General features: G+C 38.8%; 1 protein-coding gene across 5 annotated transcripts in view; it reads right to left on the bottom strand.

Annotated features, from left to right (window-relative positions):
• The window catches only part of CNKSR2 (connector enhancer of kinase suppressor of Ras 2), a 255,004-nt gene extending 235,742 nt beyond the window's left edge, over positions 1-19,262 (bottom strand). For all 5 annotated transcript variants that reach the window (XM_082610757.1, XM_082610756.1, XM_082610758.1 and 2 more), the window contains exon 1: positions 19,101-19,262. In XM_082610757.1, coding sequence (XP_082466883.1) covers positions 19,101-19,164 — 64 coding nt within the window. In that variant the 5' untranslated portion in view covers positions 19,165-19,262. The remainder of the gene's footprint in view (positions 1-19,100) is intronic.
• Positions 19,263-21,648: the final 2,386 nt, after the last annotated feature.

Here is a 21,648-nt window from a genome sequence, read left to right as displayed (position 1 = left end):
ATTTAAAAAAAAATCTAGCATACTAGCACTGGGAAAGTACACTTTCCAACAACCATTCCATAATATAAAATACAGGAACTAATTTGTAGTCTTAATGCTTCTCAACTGTCCTCAATCCAAATACCACTTGTGACCCATGAATGAGAAAAGGCATTGTTTTGCCAGTGATTCCCCCTTGTTTTCAGTGATCCAAGCTCAAATGAATTGGTTCATTTGTTTCTTACAATTGACTGTTTCTCCTATGAAAAGTCAATACATTCTTACCACTTAAATGGAGCTCTAGTGCTCATAAGTGCCTGTTATTTTCATTGCAGATTCAGTATTTAATAATTTTGATCACCTTGTATATGTCTGTGTTGATAAAACTCTTATATTCCGATCTTCTGACAATGGCTGAAAAATGAAATTTCAATGGTCATGAACCTTTTGGTAAAATAAAGATGAGAAGTATGAGGAACCATGATATGCAAGGACTGCTACTGAGATGAGGCTCATACTGGCTGAGACTTAGCCAGGGATGGTGGAGCATCAACAGCAATGCCTTTAGGACTTTTGTATTGGGTTTCCTGCCAGGAAGAGTGAGATATACCATTCTAATAATTAGGCTGAATTACTTAAGTGATCATTTGACTCATATAAGGAAAAAATTGGAGAGAAAGGCTCCAATAAAGCTGTTAGAGAAGTGGCTACACACAAGACAAAGAAGCTAGTAAGAGGAAAAGCGTTTCCAAGAGAGAGCCAGCCACCTGAAATCCATACTCCAAATACATTTTAAAATCAGTATAATCTTCTTGGTCTTAAGGCAAACATATGTGAGCTATATCCAGCAATTTATTTCTAAATTGGAATACTTAAAAATTATTTTCCATAAATATCATTTAAAAATCCTGTTCAGTAATTAATAATAAACTATTTTTGCCAGTGTCAAAATGTTACTCCATTTCTACTCGGACTACATGTTGACTATTCTTCAGAATTCCCTATAAAGCATATTTTCCTTACCCTCGTTTTCAGATAAAGAAACGGAGGGCTTGAGAAATGAAGAGCCGAGTTAAACACACACGATGGGACAGAATTTAGGTTGGGTCACAACTGGAGAGATTTCCAGTTCCAACTCAGTACTACAAATAATTTGTATTGTCTTCTACATACAGTGCTTCCTACTAGATATTTGTCCCTTTAATCTTCTTTTTTATTCATCTGTATGAAATGTAGAGATGCGGGAAGAGAGGGGTACAGTAGGGGAGTGAGTCCTTTGGCATGGCTACAGGTAATAAAGATGTTTTCAGCAGCCTTGAAAGGCATCATCTGGCATTTTTATTGGGGAAAGTAGAATATTAAATTCATGGCAGCCTACAAGACAGTGGTTACTATACAACGATTACTCTTAATTAACTTCTCTGAAGAACTCATGTCCATCTGCACTCTGAAAAAGCTTCCAAGTCTACTTCTCGCCATCTGTATTTCATAAGTCATGCAAATCACACAATTTGCTTCTAACATTCTGTTTTTAATTATTATGAGACTGTATTACCATAATAGCTAGTCATCCTAAATCTGTGTACTTTTGTTATGAAAAGTATCATTGGAAAGTTGTGAAAACAATTTCAATCTAAATGTTGCCCACCTACCTTGGGATAGATTCTATCCTGGGATAGATATGGGAGAATCTTGGAAAGTCAACCCATCTTTTCCAGTCACATATTCAAAGACAGCTTCAAATCCTTGATACTTAATGTACAATCTACACAGACTGTTTTTTTTTAAAGATTTCTTTAAATGCAAAACATTCTTACCTTACTAAAACAAATCAAAGCAGAAAAAAATAAAATAAACTCTCCTTCATTCTTGTGAGCATACCTTAAGAAATCCCTTGTACAAAAAACAGAAGTATTTCACAGAGAACACGTTAATGCATATCCAGGCTGATACTCAGAGCATGAAGTCAGAACAAGCCAGGGAGGCAATTCTAAGACATTCACATCAGTATCAGCAGAATTTCACACTTTCATAGAAGTGGATTAATAACAAAGAATCAAATATGATAAAATTGTGACCCATATAACATTTCACTTTATTGCGGCGAGAAAAAAACCCTGATATCAGGTTAATGCATTAAATTCCCGGTCACAGTTTTATCTACTTATTACCAGAGCTTGTTCCTTTTAGAATTTTCATGCCACTAAACTAGAAAACAAGGAAGGTAATAATAAAAAAGACACAGGAATAAAGTACAAATATTAAAGTAGTTCTGTTTTGAAATCAAATATAATTTCTTAGAGATGTGACCAAAGGAGGTGTTAAGTTACAGCCACTCTCATACCCAGAACTCAACTACTAAACACACTACATGACCCCGTAATACAATGAAAATAAGGTGTTACATTTAGTGACAAAAAGAAAAATGCTGACTTTCTCGTAGAAAAGCAATGAGAAAAGTTCATTTGGTTATATTCCATTTCAACATATCTGCCCTAGGCAAATACCTTGCCTACGTAAATACGCATGCATATTTATATACACGTTTATATATTCAGCCTAAAATCAATTATTATAAACCACATTTATTTGCTCAAAAATGTTCATGCCTTGTTTAACATTCCTACACAGTGTCTGCAGGAAACAGAAACTACAATTAGAAAAAGTGCTGGGAATCAGGCTTTGTTAACAAGGTTTAGAATAGCACACTTTTCTGTCCAAGAGTTTACCTGCAAATCTGTTAGCAGTGAAGTAAAATACGTAAGGAGATGGAGCTAATTTTGGTAGTCTCCACCCTATCCCATGTATATTCAGTTTCCTTTTCTTAAACACATTTCCTGATTAGCAAAAAGTTAAAAACAAAAGCTAATCAAGTAAAAGATTAACTTCAGTTGAAGGGAAACCAGGTATGACATTCATTCAAAAAATTATTTTTTCACGAGTGGAAGAGCATGAGGTTTACACAGGAGTGAAGAGGTAAGGCAGAGGTTCTTGCTGCCAGGCCAGGGCCAGTGTTGTCCCTTGCGTGCATTTTGAGTATCCTGAGGAGTTTGTTATCACAATGATCGGGTTACTGAATGATTGCTAGACCAATGAATGCAACAGTCCCACACTTAAGAACTGCCTGTATCCCACATGACTTTTTTTGTTTACATTTGAAAGAGTTTATTATTAACACTTACAAAAGGGCAAACCTAAGTTATTTCACGAGATATTGCTTACATTTTGGTATAACCAAATTTGAAAATAAATTTAACTCTATTTTATTTAAATAAACTATTTCAGAATAGTTTTAGGTATACAGAAAAGTTGCAAAAATAGTACAAAGTTCTTGCATACCTGTCATCCATATTCTATTATTAACAGCTCACATTACTGCGACAACATTTGTCACAACTAAGGAACAGCACTGGTATATCACTATTAACTAAACTCCACACCTCATTTTGATTTCACTAGTTTTTTCCTATCAGGCTTTTTCTATCCCAGAATCCTATCCAGGACACCATAATACAAATAATCCTCGTGTCTCCTTAGCCTCCTATGGTCTGTGTTTCTCACATTTTCCTTGTTTCTGATGACCTTGACAGTTTTGAAGGAGTAGTGGTCAGGTATTTTGTAAAATGTCCATAAATTTGGATTTGTCTAATGTTTTTCTCCTGGTTAGATTGGAATTATGGGTTTGGGGGAGGAAGCCCACAGAGGTGAAGTGCCATTCTCACCACATCATATCAAGGGTACATGCGATCAACATGACTTATCACTGATGATGCAAACCTTGATCACCCGGCCGACGTAGTGTTCACTAGGTTCCTCCAATGAAGTTATATTTCCCCTTCCCACACTCTACTCTTTGGAAATAGGTCACTAAGTGCAGCCCACAATCAAAAAGTGGGGAGTTAAGTGTCACCTCCTTGAGAGGAGAGTATCTACATAAATTATTTGGAATTATCTTTATGGGAGATTTTTCTCTCCTCCCTCATTTCTTTCTTTATTCAGACACTTATTTACTTCAGTATGGACTCATAGATTTTTATTTTATGCACTGAATTAAAATCCAATACTATTTTTGTTGCTCAAATTGTTCCAGCTTCAGCCATTGAGAGCTCTTTCAGAATGGCTTCCAAGTCTGTGATGTGCCCTCATCATTGTGTTTTCTGAGCACTTCCTTACTTTCTGGCACAAGATGCTCCAGACTCATCTTAAATTTTCCCTTCTCAGCTCTAGAATCTGCCATTTCTCCAAAAAGCTGAGGTTCCTTTTAATATGACTTTTAAATGTTCAACAGGAATTATTAGAGTGACATATCAAATGAGTCTAGCCTGTTACCTGTTCTAATGCTCATTTTTATTCCAGTGTCTATCAATTCATCTGCTCTTCCATTTTCTTGTACTTATAGAATGACTTCTGAACTTACTGCTTGCTTGTCTTAAATCCAGGTATGCTCATCGTAAGTAGGCATATCAATTATAGTTTTTTATAGTACAGCCATTTTAAGCACATACATACAATAGAAACCTATCTTATTTTTAAATTATTTTCTCTTTTTATTACAATAAAGGCATTACAGTGAATTTTTTTTAATAATATGAGGTAGGTTTTATTATCTATGAATTTTATTTCAAGAGACATTAAATAACGTCTGTCATGTAAAGTGAGTACTGAGTCCAAAAGGATTGATGTAGGAAAAAAAATAAGGTAGACTACAATGTGTGGGCTTTATTTGGATCCTGATTTAAGGAAAAAAGAAACTGTAAAAATGTTTATGACATTTATGAAACTAAAAAATTTAACTAGATATTTAATATTAAGAAATGAATTTTGGTGTAATAATAGTGTTGTAGGGGTGAGTGTGTGTGATGTATATATTTTTAAGTTCTTATTTTTTAGAGATACATAACCAGCCTTAATTTTTTGTGATCTTATTACTGGTACATCAGTAGGAAGAAAAATGTTAGTAGATCCCTAGGTATTATTTTGCTGTATTTATTTTCTTTTTTTTAATTTATTTTTTTATACAGCAGGTTATTATCAGTTATCTATTTTATACATGTTAGTGTATACATGTCAATCCCAATCTCCCAATTCATCCCACCACCACCACCACCACCCCCCGTCACTTTCCCCCCTTGGTGTCCATACGTTTTTTCTCTACATCTGTGTCTCTATTTTTGCCCTACAAACCGGTATTTATTTTCTCTGTGTGTGTTGGTCACAACTGTAAAAACAAGCTGGCAAAACAGTCTCATATGAAAAAAAAAAACCCTCAAAATTAGAAACCATTTTGTTTAAATATTAAATTAGACACATCTTAAAATAATGTAGATGGAGATTCATTATGTTACCATATTTAAAAGTCTATCTCTTACCAGACCACTTATCAACACAGGATGTCAACACTTTTTCAAAAACAGTGATGAAATTCTCAAAAACATGCCCAAACAAAATTAATTTTAATTTGTATGGATTTAGAAAGATAATGAGCACATTAGGAGAGAAAAAGTGCTTTACACAATCAAATGGACAATGCTAAGGCAACTTCAAAATATTACCACAGTTCACAGTTGATGTTATTTTTTAAATGTCTATTGTCCTGGCTATTGTAGCTTTCATAAAAAGTGAGAGATTTCAAATCATTCTCTCCACAACCAAAGAACAATTAAGATGTTTTCACTTATTTTAAAACTTCCAGCCTAAAGCAAACTCACCTCAAGTCTATTAAAGGAAAATAAGGAGAAACAGAAAATATCATCTTTGTGTTTTTACTCTGAACAAATCTTAAAGTTTCAAAAATACATGCCAGAATATATATTTTAGATACACAGACAAAACCATGTGTATCATTTTAAAACATAATGTGGATATAACTGTTCCTATCATTACCATTTTACAAGTACTCAATTGATCAAACATCTTTAGCTCAACTTGACCACTCTGTATCTTACGATTTCACAACAGTTTTCTGACAGATAATGATTAAATTTTCTCCAGCATACATGTTTTTTGAGTGATTAACTATGCTATCGTTTCATATCACAATTTGGTCTACGATAAAAGAGTTTCCAAACAAAACAAAATAACTTGGGGCGAACAATTACCATTTACTAGGTAGGTAAGGGTTTCCAAGCTATAGAAATGTACTGAATAAAGTCTGCTGTTCAAAGAAACACTAATGAAATGTATTGCAATAGATAGCAATGCTAACCACTACTAGGTAAATATAAACAACAGAATATAACCAAGGCCCTTACAGGTGTACCTCATTTTATTGCACTTCACTTTATTGTGCTTCGCAGACATTTTGTTTTTTACAAATTGAAGGTTTGTGGCAACCTTGCATTGAGCAAGTCTATCGGTGACATTTTTCCAAAAGCTTTTGTTCACTTCATGTCTGTGTCACCTTTTGGTAATTTTCGTAGTATTTCAAACTTTTTCATTATTATATTTGTAATATAATCTGTGATCAGTGATCTTTGATGTTACTACTGCAGCTTGCTGAAGGCTTAGATGATAGTTCGCACATTTTAGCAATAAAGTATTTTTTAATTAAGGTATATACACTTTTTTAGACATAATGCTATCGTATACTTAATAGACTACAGTAGAGTGTAAACACAACTTTTATATGCACTGGGAAAACAAAAAATTCATGTGACTCACTTTATTGCAATATTTGCTTTACTCCCATGGCCTGGGACAAAACCCCCAGTATCTCCAAGGTATGCCTATATTTGTAGTAAAATGTAACGCTCCTTAGGAACAGCTATTATCAGGCACCATTACTTTTGGGGGGAGGGGATTTTTAAATTTATAAGTGCATATTAAATATATTTTTTAAATACTCTAGGTGTTTATTCATACTTACTGGAAGTATCAGTTCTTTTACAAATTTTTAAAAAATTTTTTATTGAAGTATAGTTGATTTACAATGCTATATTAGTTTCAGGTGTACAACACAGTGATCCAATATTTTTACAGATTATACTCCATTTAGATGAATTATAAATAATGGTTATATTCTCTGTGCTGTACATTACATCCTTGTATCTTATTTTAACTTATACATAGTAGTTTGTACTTCTTAATCCCCTTCCCCTTTCCCATCGGTACCTCCCCCGACCCCTCTCCCCACTGGTAACCACTAGTTTGTTCTCTGTATCTATGAGCTTGTTTCTGTTTTGTTATACTCATTCATTTAGTTTTTAAATTCCACATATAAGTGAAAACATACACTTTCAAGTAAGTCGTTCTCTGTCTGACTTACTTCACTAAGCATAATACCCTCTAGGTCCATTCATACTGTTGCAAATGGAAAAATTTCATTCTTTTTTATGGCTAATATTCTATTTTGTGTGTGTGTGTGTGTACCACATCTTCTTTATCTATTCATCTGTTGACAGACACTTAGGGTGCTTCCATATCTTGGCTACTGTAAACAATGCTGCTATGAACGCTGGGGTGCATGTATCTTTTCTAATTAGTGTTTTCATTGTCTTCAGATATATACCCAAGAATGGAATTGCTGGATCATTTGGTAGTCCTATCTATTTAATTTTTTGAGGAATTCCATAGTGTTTTACATAGTGCCTGTACCAACTTACATTCCCACCATGAATGAACTAAGGTTGCCTTTTCTCCACATCCTTGCCAACATTTATTATTTGTGGTATTTTTGATGACAGCCATTCTAACGGTGTGAGGTGATATCTCATTGGGGTTTTGATTTGCATTTCCCTGAAGCTTAGTGATGTTGAGCATCTTTTCATGAGGCACCATGTACTTTTATTAGCAATCCTTTGAGAACAAAACATCTCAGAACTGGGCTGGTAGTAGTAGTAGCCTAAAGTAGATCTTTTGCCTAGGTCTAGACTCAGAAGAGGAGAGCGTCAAACTCCTGGAGTTCACTTCAAAATAAGAAAGATGAGGGGCTTCCCTGGGGGCCCAGTGGTTAAGACTCCATGCTTCCACTGCAGAGGGCATGGGTTCGACCCCTGGTCAGGGAACTAAGATCCCCATGCCGTGCAGCATGGTCAAAAAAAAAAATGTCACCAATACTATAGTTGTATGTGGCATTTTTGTCACTGGCCAAAGTCCTATTTTGAGTGGAAATGCTTTACCACCAACAAACAACACACACAACACACACACACACACCTCTATAGAGGTCAAAAGAACCAGTGACCACACCCCACCTTACCACACACTAAAGAAAGTAGGTCTGACGGAGAGGACATCAACATCTTTGCAAATGTTCCCAGGATTCCTCTCATGTCACATCTACCTCTGGTAGAAAGGCAAGGTAAGCATACTATGTTTTAGAACCAGTTAGAAATTCATTCAAATTCTGCTTCTTCCACTTAACATTTATTCATTCTTCAAAATATTTATTGAACACCTGCCTGATAAATATTTGGGTATACAGGACAAGTGATTCAATGCTTCTAAGAAAAAGTTTCTGCATCTGTAAAACAGGGATAATTCCAACCTTTCAGGGCTAGGATAAGTATAAGATGACGCAGGGGAAGCACCTAGCACACTACATGGTATATAGTAAGCAGTCAATAAATATAATCTATTAACAGTTCTGCCTCTGAAGATTACCAATAGAATGAAACTTCTTCCTTAATTAAAAAAAAGCTGACATTTATCATGCACTTGCTGTGTGCTAGGCATCGTTTTAAGCATACCGTAACCCTATGAGGTAGGTAATATTATCACCCTTATTTTACAAAAATGAGAAAACCTAGCAAGTTACTTCAGCTCTCCCTCACTAAGATCACACAGCTAAGAAGTAATGGAGCCTGGATATAACTAACACAGGCATATGATTTCAAAGTACTCTTTATTATATACTAAATGGTGCCAATTTTTAAAAGGTAGAAAATTCAGAAACTTTTAAAAAGTCAAGTCTGAAGATAATTACGTATAAACTTGAACTATGTTCTTCATCCACGAAAGTGTAAATCCAATCCAGTAGGCAGAAAAAAAAGAGTTAATGTTCAACCTAATTCCATCACTGAACAGCTGTACATCTCTGTTGAGCTGCTTAACTTCTGTAACTTACCTGTTAAAGGGTGTTAACAACTGTCCCTTATTTCACTTTTAAGTACTACTGCTAATAATAGATGTGAAATGCATGAGACCTTTATGACATGGGCCAATGAGGGGAATAACCAAGCTGTACTACAGGATGTTTGCAAAAAGATTCCAAAAAGTCAAAAAAATGATTCCAACCAAGTACGCAGAAATTCTAACTAAAAATATAACTCATTTCTAGCTTGCATATTTTCACTATGGAAATGGCTCCTGGAAAAGTACGATACTTGAAAATACCGCATCCTCCAGGGTCAAACAATTTCTTTCCAATCTTAATTACATTATTAGATTGATCAGCAAGCCCTTTCTTCACATATCAAAAGTAAAGTTCAATAGGAACCTACTCAAGTTATCACAAATCCCAAATAAACAGAACCTGAATTAGCATGTTTTTACCATAAATAGACTTAAAACATTATGTCTAGGGACAGATTAGAAAGAAAAATTATCTAGCTCTAAACATTCCATAGAATGAGCTGCTCTCTGCTTGTCACAATTCAACATCAAATTGAAAGCCTCTGGTCTGACAGCTGTTAGGCAAGGTAGCAAGCAGCCTTCTAGATAAGCAAACCTGTCATTAATTTAATGCAACGTTGGTGCCAACAGAGACTGTCGCAAAACTCACCATGTCACCAATGCAGAGGGAAATGGGGAAGGAGCACCGGCCTTGCCATCCATATGCTGGCTCGCACCACACTGAACTTGGTTTCCACACGGGCTCTGGCAGGCAGGGAGGAAAACTAGCAACTGGACTATAATGTCTATTTTGAGGACCAGTAGCAACAACTCTACAATTCTTTCTCTTTTATATATATTTTTAATAGCCCAGTACCTTGTTTACACAGCCAAAATATAAGTGAATTACACAAAATTAAAATATGAATTTTCTGCTCAGCCAGGTGAAAAAAAATCACAAGTCGCCAGGACTATCAAACATTTTGAAAATAATATGGATAGCTGAAATAAACTCCCACATACACATATAAAACATACCAAAATTATAACAAGAATTCAGCTAATGCTATTGAAATTACTCATTCAGCATAATTACTTAAAACCAGTATTTCAAAGGTTTTTAATTAATAAATTAATTAGAAGTCTAACATCTTGCTAAAAAATAGATTATTTCATAATCTTTGTGTAAACAAGTTGGAAAAAGTAAAATCCAGGATCTAAGTCAGCCTTCCATTGATTTCTTCTAGATATTACTTCAGAAACCATGTTGCAAGCCCATTTTAAAAATAGCAGATATGGCTGAAACAAAGTAAAAAGTTCAAACAAACAAGAGGATATTGGGTAACACTTTAAAAGCAAGTAACAACGCAGTTTCTTCCTATCTATCATCTTATCAGAAGACTATCCAACCTACCTAATAAAACTAATTTCCGGGGCTTCCCTGGTGGCGCAGTGGTTGAGAGTCTGCCTGCCGACGCAGGGGACACAGGTTCGTGCCACGGTCTGGGAAGATCTCACATGCCGCGGAGCGGCTGGTCCCGTGAGCCATAGCCGCTGAGCCTGCGCGACCGGAGCCTGTGCTCCGCAACGGGAGAGGCCACAACAGCGAGAGGCCCGCGTATCGCAAAAAAAAAAAAAAAAAAAGCAAACTAATTTCCAAGAACATTAATGTCAAGTAAATATAAAACAGACAAGTATGCTACATTTGATATTAGTTATGTAACAGTGTTTTTACTGTGGCAAACTAGAATACATTAATGCCCTTGTGAGTTTTGGTTTATTTAATAAATCTTGGTTTTTAAAACAATTTTATGTTGTGACAGAATATTCAATAGATGAACACAGAAAACTAAAACAGCAGTTATTGTACTTTAGTAAAATTTAAAATTCAATGAATTTATGCAAATACCCACAACTCTTTCTTTCCTGAAATTGCAAGAATAAGATTAAGATAATGAAAACTTCTATTAGAATTAATGACTGTAATTTAAATTGGAATTGAACAAGAAATTAAATACATCTTTCAAGTTAAAAAAAATACTAGCATGTTTATTGGTTATTTGTAATTCAAACCAGGGCACAATTGCAATCCACTGATTTGCAGTACTAGCTAGAACATTTAAGCCTGAAGGTGTTGTTTTATTAAGAGTTAACAGACAGGCAAAGTTATGTTAAAGTCTTAAAATTTTCACTTATTCTGATTTATGTTTTAACAATTCTAAATTTAGGGGGAGGGGCACATTTTATTAGAAAAATCTCTATAATGTGCCTACTAGTGATTATCCAGTAGCATGTAATTCACAAAAAATCCACATGAGGCACCTGTATTCAACAAGTTATGCTTTACAGTAACTATCTACATAGGTTCTTAACGAGTGCTCTTCAAAAATTAGTCCAAATAAATTTATATCTGGTTTAAAAAATTAAAATTTATTTTTCAAAATCAGAGTGAGATGAAGTTATATAAGAAATGCTGATTTAAGATGCATCTTTAAATATCTTAATTTTATTCCTATTAATAAAAATGTAAATTCAACATTAAATATGATGAGAAGATAATGGTTCTCATTAAGCTAAAGGGCTTTTTTTTTCATTTTATCCTCTATATTAACAAATAAAGGGCATTTTCTTCTCACAACAGAAAAATACATTTAAATTTCTTATATGAACTTTATTTTCTTTACTTTTTTAAGAGGAAAAATGTAAGGCATTTTTTTCAATTTCATTCTACCATGCATTCCAAAATATATGGTGTTCCTTTTTTTTTTTTTTTTTGCGGTACATGGGCCTCTCACTGTTGCGGCCTCTCCCGTTGCGGAGCACAGGCTCCGGACGCGCAGGCTCAGCGGCCATGGCTCACGGGACCAGCCGCTCTGCGGCATGTGAGATCTTCCCAGACCGTGGCACGAACCCGTGTCCCCTGCATCGGCAGGCGGACTCTCAACCGCCACCAGGGAAGCCCATATGGTGTTCTTTTAAAAACACCAAAATGAAGAAACAATTAGAAAATCTGTATGAAAGAAAATACTTAAGAAAACGGGTATGTTTTAATTTTTTAAGAAGTTTGCCTATTGTGTTGGCCTATGAAATGACATCAGCAAATAATATTTATAGCATAAACACGGAAGTGTTATAGATTCACTGAAATTATTAACATTTCTTAACGAAATGAATCTACACCATGATTTAGATCATTGAATTGGCTAGACAGCAACACAACTATGAAAAATGGACAAAGCAACCCTACTTACACTGTATTCTGGCACACAGTATACAACTTGTCTCTGAAGTATCCATTAGGGCATTATAAGGGACTTTACGTGCATCGTCATTTAGGAAAGCAGAGTTGTCGACAGACCAGTAATTTGTGAATAAATTTATTTATTCCTTTACTCAACAAATATTTCCTAAGTGCCTACTTTTCACCAGATACTTTTTTATGCACTGTTATGCAAAAAGATGGGTTCCCTGCCCTCATCAAATAATCATACAAATAAAGGTAAAAAATAAAACTGGCAAATGGAACAAAGAAGATATACACGGTACCAAGAGAGTGCATAACTGAGAATCTGATGTGATTTGGGGATTCAGGAAGGCTTTTCTGAGGCAGAGGAAGGAAGGCTTGAGATCTGAAGGATGAGCAGGATTTAACTGGGTGAAGAAAAAGTGCAAATGCTCAAGGACTGGGTAAACAGGACTGAAAGAAAGCCCGAGTAGCTAGTGCTAGCAATGAGGTTTACCTCACAGGCAACAGCCAAACCTTCCAGGTTCTTACAGGCCATTTTAAGGACTTTATCATAAAAACAGTGAGAAACCATTAAATTTTTTAAGCTGATGGGGAAGATAGGATTAGATGGGAATCATTCTCAAGAAGTTCATCCTGACTACAGGTTTATGGATCAAACAAAGTAAGATGCTGTAATTATCATGACCTTGACTGAAAAGATAATATTTTATCCTTTGCAAGAGGAGAAAAAGAGGAAGCAGAGTACATAAGTTTTACCTTTTCTAAACCCAACCACCACTTCGCAAACTTTTCCACTGATGTATCCATAATTGCTGAACAGAGTGTACTCATAACCCTGGGAGGTCTGGGAAATGCAGCTTTAAACAGCCTGCTGCAAGGCTAAAATTCCTGTTAAGCCTCTGGTCTCATCTCTAAAATCATGCCAATTTTGCTTTCTATACCATGAATATAATATCTATGTTTAATATAAAAATATTTTAAAATACTTAGCAAAAATCAACTTTTTGGCTTTTGATCATTTGGCTTTCACAACCACAGAAATGTACCATTTTGGGTAGCACAGGCCTATGCTATGCATGAAAACTGAATTCACTCACTGAATGCTATTCAAAACAATGAGCCTATTCTTCAGCCAGACACTAATCCATGACAAACTCATAAACATAAAGCTTTAGACTCCATTTTGTTTTTCAAATTACTTACCCTCCCTTTCCCCCATCTTTAAATTAGTACTGATGATCCATCCTTCTAGGACTCTTTATAGAAGCTAATGCTTCATCTTTCACAATAAGCCTTGTGTGTGAAGGAAGTAACATAGAAAGCTAAAAGTCATTAAGAAAATGTTAGGTCCTAATCTGAGGTCACTCTGCTATGAATGAAAATGATAATTTATCATTGCTTTAAGAACAACATCAACATTTAAAAGCCAATCTGCATGCTTCATGTAAGAATTTGGATCAGTAAAATTCTAAATATCCAACCACATAACGTTAATGATGTAATTAATCTTCAAAATAACTCATTTTAACATTATTTCCAAATTATTCCCGAGAAATAGAAATGGGCTTATTTTTGGCAGCCAAAGTTTTATAATGTGGTATTTATTTAAACTCAGGACATAATGAGAGTTTTATTGCCTTTGTGAAATGCAGATTTGTTCTTATACTTTTGTGCCACCTACTCATGCTCCTCCCTCACTTTCCCTGTACTGCCTACCTTTCTCTTTCAACCAGACAAACGTAGACTCAACCCCTCTGGTTAATCGCCCCATCTCAACTCTAGAGTCTCTTTCTGTCCTTCTACATTTAGAATACATCCCTCTTAGAATATACCTTAATTAAATAAACTGCTTAAACAGTTGCTCAAACCTTCCCCATGGATTCCTTCCTGACTTACTAAAATCATCATCTTCTCTTTCCATTGGTGCTTGTATACATATGCAAACTCTTAAAATTTACCAAATGTACTAGTTGGTACCTGTCTCTGTCTTGGCATAGGTTTGCCAATGTCACTGCCATCCCTTACAGAGACTAATTTCTCCAAAGCAGGGAATTATTTAAATTCATCCATCAAAGCACCTTCCATGCTGAAGTACTAAGTAAATATCTAAGAACTAGAATACATCTACATAAATATCCTCTTTTTTTTCCTACCATGCACTACATCATGTGTGTTACCTTAAGGAGCAAATGTTAATGACACTACAAACAAAACGTTTCTTGTGAACTAAACTCTACATATCAAAAAGGTAAATTTCCTCTTTGTATAAAATGACAAGAATTCCTGTTCCAAAAATGTCAAATCCAAAGCAGGTGATTGTTGGTTACTTACTATCTAGTCATGTTGCAATTGAGAAAAAACCTAATTTTTCAAAAAGAGGTAATAGCACCAATTTAAACATTTAGCATATATTTTTTTCCCCTTACGGTGTATACTTCTCAAGTTCCTGCCACAAAATTATTTCTGATCTCTCTCTCAAAACAGTTTAACTCAAAATTTTGACATTTTCCTTCACCTGATTAAGATAAATTTCAACTTCAGCTCTGGGTCCTATGAGGGGGAAAAAAATTACTGAAGGGCATTGTACCTGTCAAAAGTGCTTTCCGTTATCGGACACATTTTCCTTTACAGCATGTAAACTTTTATACTAAATAGACCTTATTTCATCACTGCATTTTCTTCTTTTTAGGGTTGTATGCAAAACGTTGGGTTTATCTTTGTTTTTTAATACCTAAAATAATGTATTTCATTTTCTGTCCTCAAGAAGGCTGAGTCATCAGGACAGAAATTAGAAGTCAGTGAATGCTTCTTAAAGAAAATGGTTTATAGTAAACAGGAAAGACCAGAGCAGTTAATTGTGGGATGGCTTCAGAGGCTACCTTAAAAATTTAGATGATTTTAGGAATCATAATAACATAAGAGTGCATGGAGCTAAGTCACAGAGACCATAAGAGAAGATCAGCAAAGCGGGGCCTGTCAGTTGACTCTGAAAACAATAATCCATTTTATTTGATCCAGAAAGGGATTAAAGATCACTGGAAAAAATGTCAGAAAGGGAGCTGGCCCCGGAAAATAACTTTATCTTAGTCATCTGGATATTTTGAAAGAATTTCAAAAGGCAGAAAAGGTGTGAGAAAAAAAACTGGAATTATTGGGTGTGACATGGACAAGGAAAATTAATGATAAAATTAATAATAGGGGCCCAAACGTGTTCAAAGGTTCTTGTTATATTTCAGAAGGCAAAAAAAGTAGACTCAAGCAACTGCAGATTATGAAATATTTCTAGGCCCTGCAAGTGAACAGACAGGAGCTGAGAAATAATGTATTTTAGAGTAACAGACTGAGCAAAAATTAGAAATAGTTATTGGCCTACTTTTCTACCTATAGCTTTTCCCAATAACTGCTTTGCTTTTATTCACTGTAAAAAGGTTTATGTTTTCAAATTTTGTCAAAACTACAGGAGGACTGAATGTAATTTCCAACTGAAAAAGGTTAGTTGCAAGCACTAAATGATGAGTGTTTGATTTTCTCAAAAAATATTTTTATAAAATCAATTTTTAAAATTAATTTTGAAGGCTATGACACATTTCCAAATAGCCTGAAGTACTATCAGGATAATGTGAGATATAAATGCTTATTCTACTGACTCATGAGGAGTTCATATATTTACTGGAACTAACATTGACACTGTCACATCAAATTTTTATTGTCAGGAGAAAATTCAATAAGTATTGGATTTCACAAAGAGTGGAGTTGGGGGTGAGGAAAAAAAAGGAAGTATTTCCTTATAGCGTTTTTTTTAATAATAATTAACATAAATTTAATACTTATGTGTCCCTCAAATATATTTTAATAAAAAGTAATAAATTAAAGTGAATTGCAGTGTATATATGGTCCTTCATAATTAATCTTGAATATGTTCTACCAAAGCTTAATAATCTTGTCAGCCAGGGGTTTTTCCCTTCATTTCCCTCTCTGCTGACTGAGTTTCTATTGCACTTCTATAAATTGTCTGGAAGCATTAAACATATGGCCATGCTATTCTTATATGCTTAATGGTTCCTTTTCTGTTCAGTAAAGAAAAAAATACCCTAGAAAGAGCATAAAGCATATACCTTACTAAAGAGAGTTATAACTATCTACGATTGTGACTGGGTGAAAGCATATGCCATATATATGCTTTAAACGTTAAGGATGATGAAACTGTCACATTAGGAGCATGTTTTAAAGAACTCCCACAATGCTGCAGTTGTTCAAAAGTCCTGTTCATCCTTTGGTACTGCCTTTATAACACTATACATTATACAACACTAAATGAGGTTTGGCCATTCCAAAGCTACAGCCTAAATTAATTGACTTTTAAACATTAGTGCATCTGAAGGAAGGGTGAAAAGTATTTTTTAAGTGTATTTTGTAAAGTTTATTTGGGGAAAAGGGTGGGGGGGATTAATTAAGCTAATAGTGTATGTTACCTTAATTAAGTTAATTAATTTGAGGAAATGTCTGTTTCATCTTAGTATTTTTTTAAACCTTATTTTCTGATAATATCTCAAATCAAATTTATATGAAGATTATGGAAATTTCAGCAGTAAGCAGTTTGGGACTTGAAATATACAGATAATGACATGAGTTATTCTCTTCCAGTCTAATGTATACAAAGATACACAAATTCTGTCTTTTCAAATAGCTCTAAGATGCATCACCAACAGGTATGAAAATAAGTTATTCAACTTAAATATAACAATCACTTAAAATCACAGCTAATGATGTAAGCCCAACTCCAAAGAAGCTGCATTTTAGGCTGGAGAGATTTTTAAAGGACTAGTGTACTGAGAAACTAAAAATGTGTGTCAGAATATGTACATCATATGTTCTACGTGCTTCAGTGGACCTAAAGTGTACAGAGTGGGGAAAGTGCAAGAATGTACTGGGAGGGTGGGAGGTGAAGAAGATGGAGTATGCAGCACTCACTACAAGCATCATGGGAATTTGTGAGAGGTAGTCTCTGAAGGTAATCTGACTCCCATGGAGCCAAGATAGCTTTTCTTTGAGTATTTCAGTAACAAGACTCAAATTGAAGTAATCTTTTAGGCAAATTCAAAGAAAGGGTTTTAATTAAGCATTCTTGCTTTTCGCATGTGCTCTGGCTCTTTCTTCCATGACTGAGAAACACAGAAGTTAGATGTTTGTCTGCATCTGACAATCCAAAGGGGGGAAAAATTGGTGGGAAGCTAGGAGAGCGGAATTTCAGAAGCAATATGAAAACAGAAGAAGAAACAGAAAAAAATAATGAGCCACTGCAGGACTTTGTCTTAGTCATGGCACCCATGGCACCTTAGCACAATGCACCGCACACAGGGGGGCAGTCGATAAATAATGAATTCGATTTAATTCAGTACACTCTCATTTGTACTGCGCTTTGCAGTTACAAAGCACTTTCCACATATTAGAAAAGAAAAACGAAATAAATGAAGAATAAAGGGGCAAGTAAGGGAATAAAAGGAAAGCAAATGGATAAAGGAAAATCCACAAGACAAGCAAGAGGCTGAAAAGGCTCGGGGGAAAAAGAAAAAAATTGAGTTTCCCTCTGCGCTCTCAATCACTTCCAATCACCCTACTTTCGTTCTAAAGTACCTGGAGCTTAGAAAGTCTGACTGCTAAGCAAGCCCTAAGAAGGGGCTCCCTCATCTTTGGAACTGCATTTGCAAATGATAAGCCTTTGGTCCCTGACTAATCTACCCAGAGTTTGTGCCTAGGAATAACCACGAGCAAAACTCTTAACATCTCCCAAGTGTGGCGAGGAATCCCTTTTTGTCCATCCCCTCCATCCCCTGTCAGCATTCCCCAAATCTTAGGAATCTTGGGGATGGGAGGGGGCGCAGTGGTCGTGAGGAGAGGGTCCTCTAACTCAGACAACAGAGGGAGATAGTGAGGCAGGAAAGCCCAGGGACAGAGAAAAAGCCCACGTTTGAGATTAAGAGGGCGAATGTCTTTAAGTATGGTTATTAGAAACTGCCCAGGGGAAAAAAGGGGAGAGACTTCAAGATGGAATAAATGAGGGGGCACTTGAATGTGATCACTTTACACCTGGGGTCGAGCCCCCAGTAAAAAGCCTTAAGATTCACAGCCTCAAGCGGCCAGAAGAGGAGGAGGCAAAGGACGCGGGGGGATGCACAGGAGGGAGCCACAGATACCAGCGCAGATGCTGTCCCAGGGGAAGCATGTTTTCCTCTCCCCCAAAGCAGCGCACCCCCCGAGCATCCTCAGCCCAACCTGGGGAAGAGGGGGAGCTCTCCGGACCCAAACCCCGGCGGCCGCGTCCTGACACCATTATGTGGGCTTAAAAGTTGCAGGGAGAGTTGGCGCAAGAAAAGGCACTTGGCAGGGGCGGCCGCCAAGGGGGCGTCAGGATTCCCAGGAACAAAGGGGCCGGGGAACGGACGACCGTCCCTGGGGGCTCCTCCCTGAGGGGAGAAGGCAGGGTCGACACGTCCTCCCGGCCTGGGGGGCACCAAGGGGAGTTGGGAGCCGGAAAGACTGACAGGGATTCCGCCGTCCGGCTCCCAGCCTCCCATCGGGTCGCCCCGGCCACCCCCGCGCTCTCCGCACCCCTCTTCGGCTGGGAAGCCACTGGCTGGAGACAATAGGAGACCAGGATCCCGAGCCCCAGTCAGCCCTGGAGGTCCCCCGCTGCCCACGGCGCCCCACGATCAGCAGGCTGCAGCCCCGAGGGCGGGCTCGGCCGCGGCGGGCGCCCCTTCCCTCCCGCGCGCCGGGACCCCGAGCCCCAGGGCCGCCTCGCCCTCCGCACAGCGGGCATTACCTTTCATCCAGTCCACTACTTGACTCGGAGACCATTTGCTCACCGGTTCCATGATCAGAGCCATGAGCACAGGCTCGGTTCCGCGCGGGGCGCGGAGCTCGGAGCTCAGACACAAAACGAACTCAGCAGCCCGAGCCGCCCTCAGGTGGGGTCCCTCGCTGGCCGCTGCCTCGCTGGGCGGGCGGCGCGGAGAAAGCGGCTTTTGTGTGTCGAGTCTCGCGGCTGCAGCGGTGGGAGCGGCGACGGGGAGGGAAAGGCGCCGGGGTCGCGGCTCCGCGCCGGGTCTGCTCGCTCCCCTCTGAGGCGGCGGCTGCTGCCGTGGCTCCGCAACTCCGCTCGGGTCTCCGTCCCTCCGGGGCTTCAGTTCATGGCTTGCACTGCCGAGGGTCGCAGCGCTAAGGGAAGGAGCTGCCGCCACACGCCCGCAGCCAACTTGCCCGTTCGCCTCGTGCGCGAGAGTGAAGCCCCCGGCACGACCAGCAGCCCGGCGGAAATGACGAGGGGCCTCCTGCCACCCAAAATATCTCTCCGCAGCCCTCGGGTGCGGGGCGCGCGTACCACGAGCCCCCCGCCCGCTCGCTGCCGCGCGGTCCCGCCCCCGGGGCCGACGGCAGCCGCGCCAGGCGCGTGCGCGTGCGCGCGCCGGCACGAGGCACGAGGCCCGGTCCCGGGGTCCGCCTGTCAGTCAGGCAGGTGCGGGCGGCTCGTAGCGTCGCGTTCCCGCCCCGCGGGCCGCCCCGGGACGGAGGCGGGCGAGGAGCGCGTGCGCGGCGGCGGCGGCCGTGGCGGCGGCCCGGGTTCCACCCTCGGGTCGGTCGGTCAGCCAGTCAGTCAGTCAGTCAGGTGCCGGCGGCGGGAGCGCGGCTCCGAAGGGCCTCTGAGCGGACGTGGCGGCGGCGGGACGGGCTGCCCACCAGTTGAGCGCCGACTGCTGAGGCGGCTGAGGAGGTACCTGCGGCCCCGCCGCCGAGGGGTGGGGGACGCCGCTGAGTTCGGGGGTTACAGCGGGAGCCCGGGCTTTCCTCGCTCCCGCCCTCCCCGCTGCTGAGTGGGCTCCTGAGGTGATTCTCGAGCCCCGCGCACGCCCGCGGAGACGGAGGCGTGGAATGCCGCGGACGGGGACCGGGCTCCGCCAGCCAGAAACGCAGCGATGACGAGGCAGGAGGGCCGGTGCTGTCGGACCGCCCCCAGTGCTGCACCGGCCCTGGGAAATCAGGCGCGGAGCCTGGAGCCTTCGAGCGCCGGCCGTGGCGATTCCGAGGGAGGTTCGGCCCCACGTGCCTTTTGAAGGGCTTGGTGTCTGGTTTTCGGCCAACTCCTCCGACGCTCAGAGCACCCAGTGCCCATTTTAGAGGATGTCCTTTTGTTTTCAGATATTCTTGTATAAGAACTGAAGGGTAACACTGGGCTTGAAAATGAGTGACAAAGTGTAAACAACATGGTTCTTCAAAACTCCTGTTCTTCCGAAATCTTACACAGGCTCCTGTGCAGTCCTTAGTAAAACACAGTTTGCCTAATGAGGCTCGATTTAAACGACAAATAATTCATCCTAGAATGTTTGGACGCAAAGTCTCTGCCACCGTCGTAGATGTTTTCTCTTTGTCATTCTTAAATAGCTCCACTGAGTAAAAGAGAAACTCATTTTATTTCTATAGCCATTGCAATAATGGCAATAGGTTTTGCCAGTTCTTGCAGTAACCCATTTTCTCTAGTTCAATTGCATGAGATGCAGAACTGCCACTTTTCTCAACTAACATGAGTTGACATCACCCCCACCTGCCCCCGCCCCCCCCACAAAGAGCTGAAACCACAGTAAAAATATTTTTGATCTTTTCAGGCTAGTGATACACAACAAGTAAAACTTAAGATGGCCTGTCTGTAGGCTTGTTATTCATTTTTCTAATAATACAAACTTAAAAGTATATCAGAGATCTTGGAAACAAATGTAGAAGATTATCTAGACAAGTCTACACTCAGGCGGTACAGGTATAGCACTTTCCTTTCATAATCCAGACCGTGGTTGTGATTTACAGTTTTTTTCTTGGCTGACCAGGTGTGAAAGGTATTGTATTTTGAAGTGCCTGCATTCCAGTGTTCTCGGAACATTGCATCAATATTTCTAGAAAAGATCATTTCCAGCATCAGTACTTTATGGAGTAGCTTTATGTTCAGAAACGTAATGGAATGGATGCATTGTGAATCATTAGAGGTTACAGTAACAGGGAGATGTTAAAAGTCATTTGATCAAAATAATACTGCTAATAATAACAATGAACATTTATTGAGCACTGTGCTAAGTACTTTACATATATTTTATCCTCAAAACAGCTCTATCATTAGCCACGTTTTACAGATGAGAAACTCTTGGTTATCACATTCACTTCCTATCCCCAGAGCCTATTACACATAGTTCAATAAATGTTGAATAAATTAATGAATAAAGCTTACAGAGTTTAAGTAATTTGTCTGAGGCCATGACGCATGATTGTAGTACTGAATTAAGGTGATTCCAGAATATGACTTTTAAAACTAGTAAAACGGTTTGTAT

The sequence above is a fragment of the Mesoplodon mirus genome (assembly GCF_964341445.2).
Source record: "Mesoplodon mirus genome assembly, chromosome: X".
NCBI lineage: Eukaryota > Metazoa > Chordata > Mammalia > Artiodactyla > Ziphiidae > Mesoplodon > Mesoplodon mirus.
This window is presented reverse-complemented; position numbering and strand designations above follow the sequence as displayed.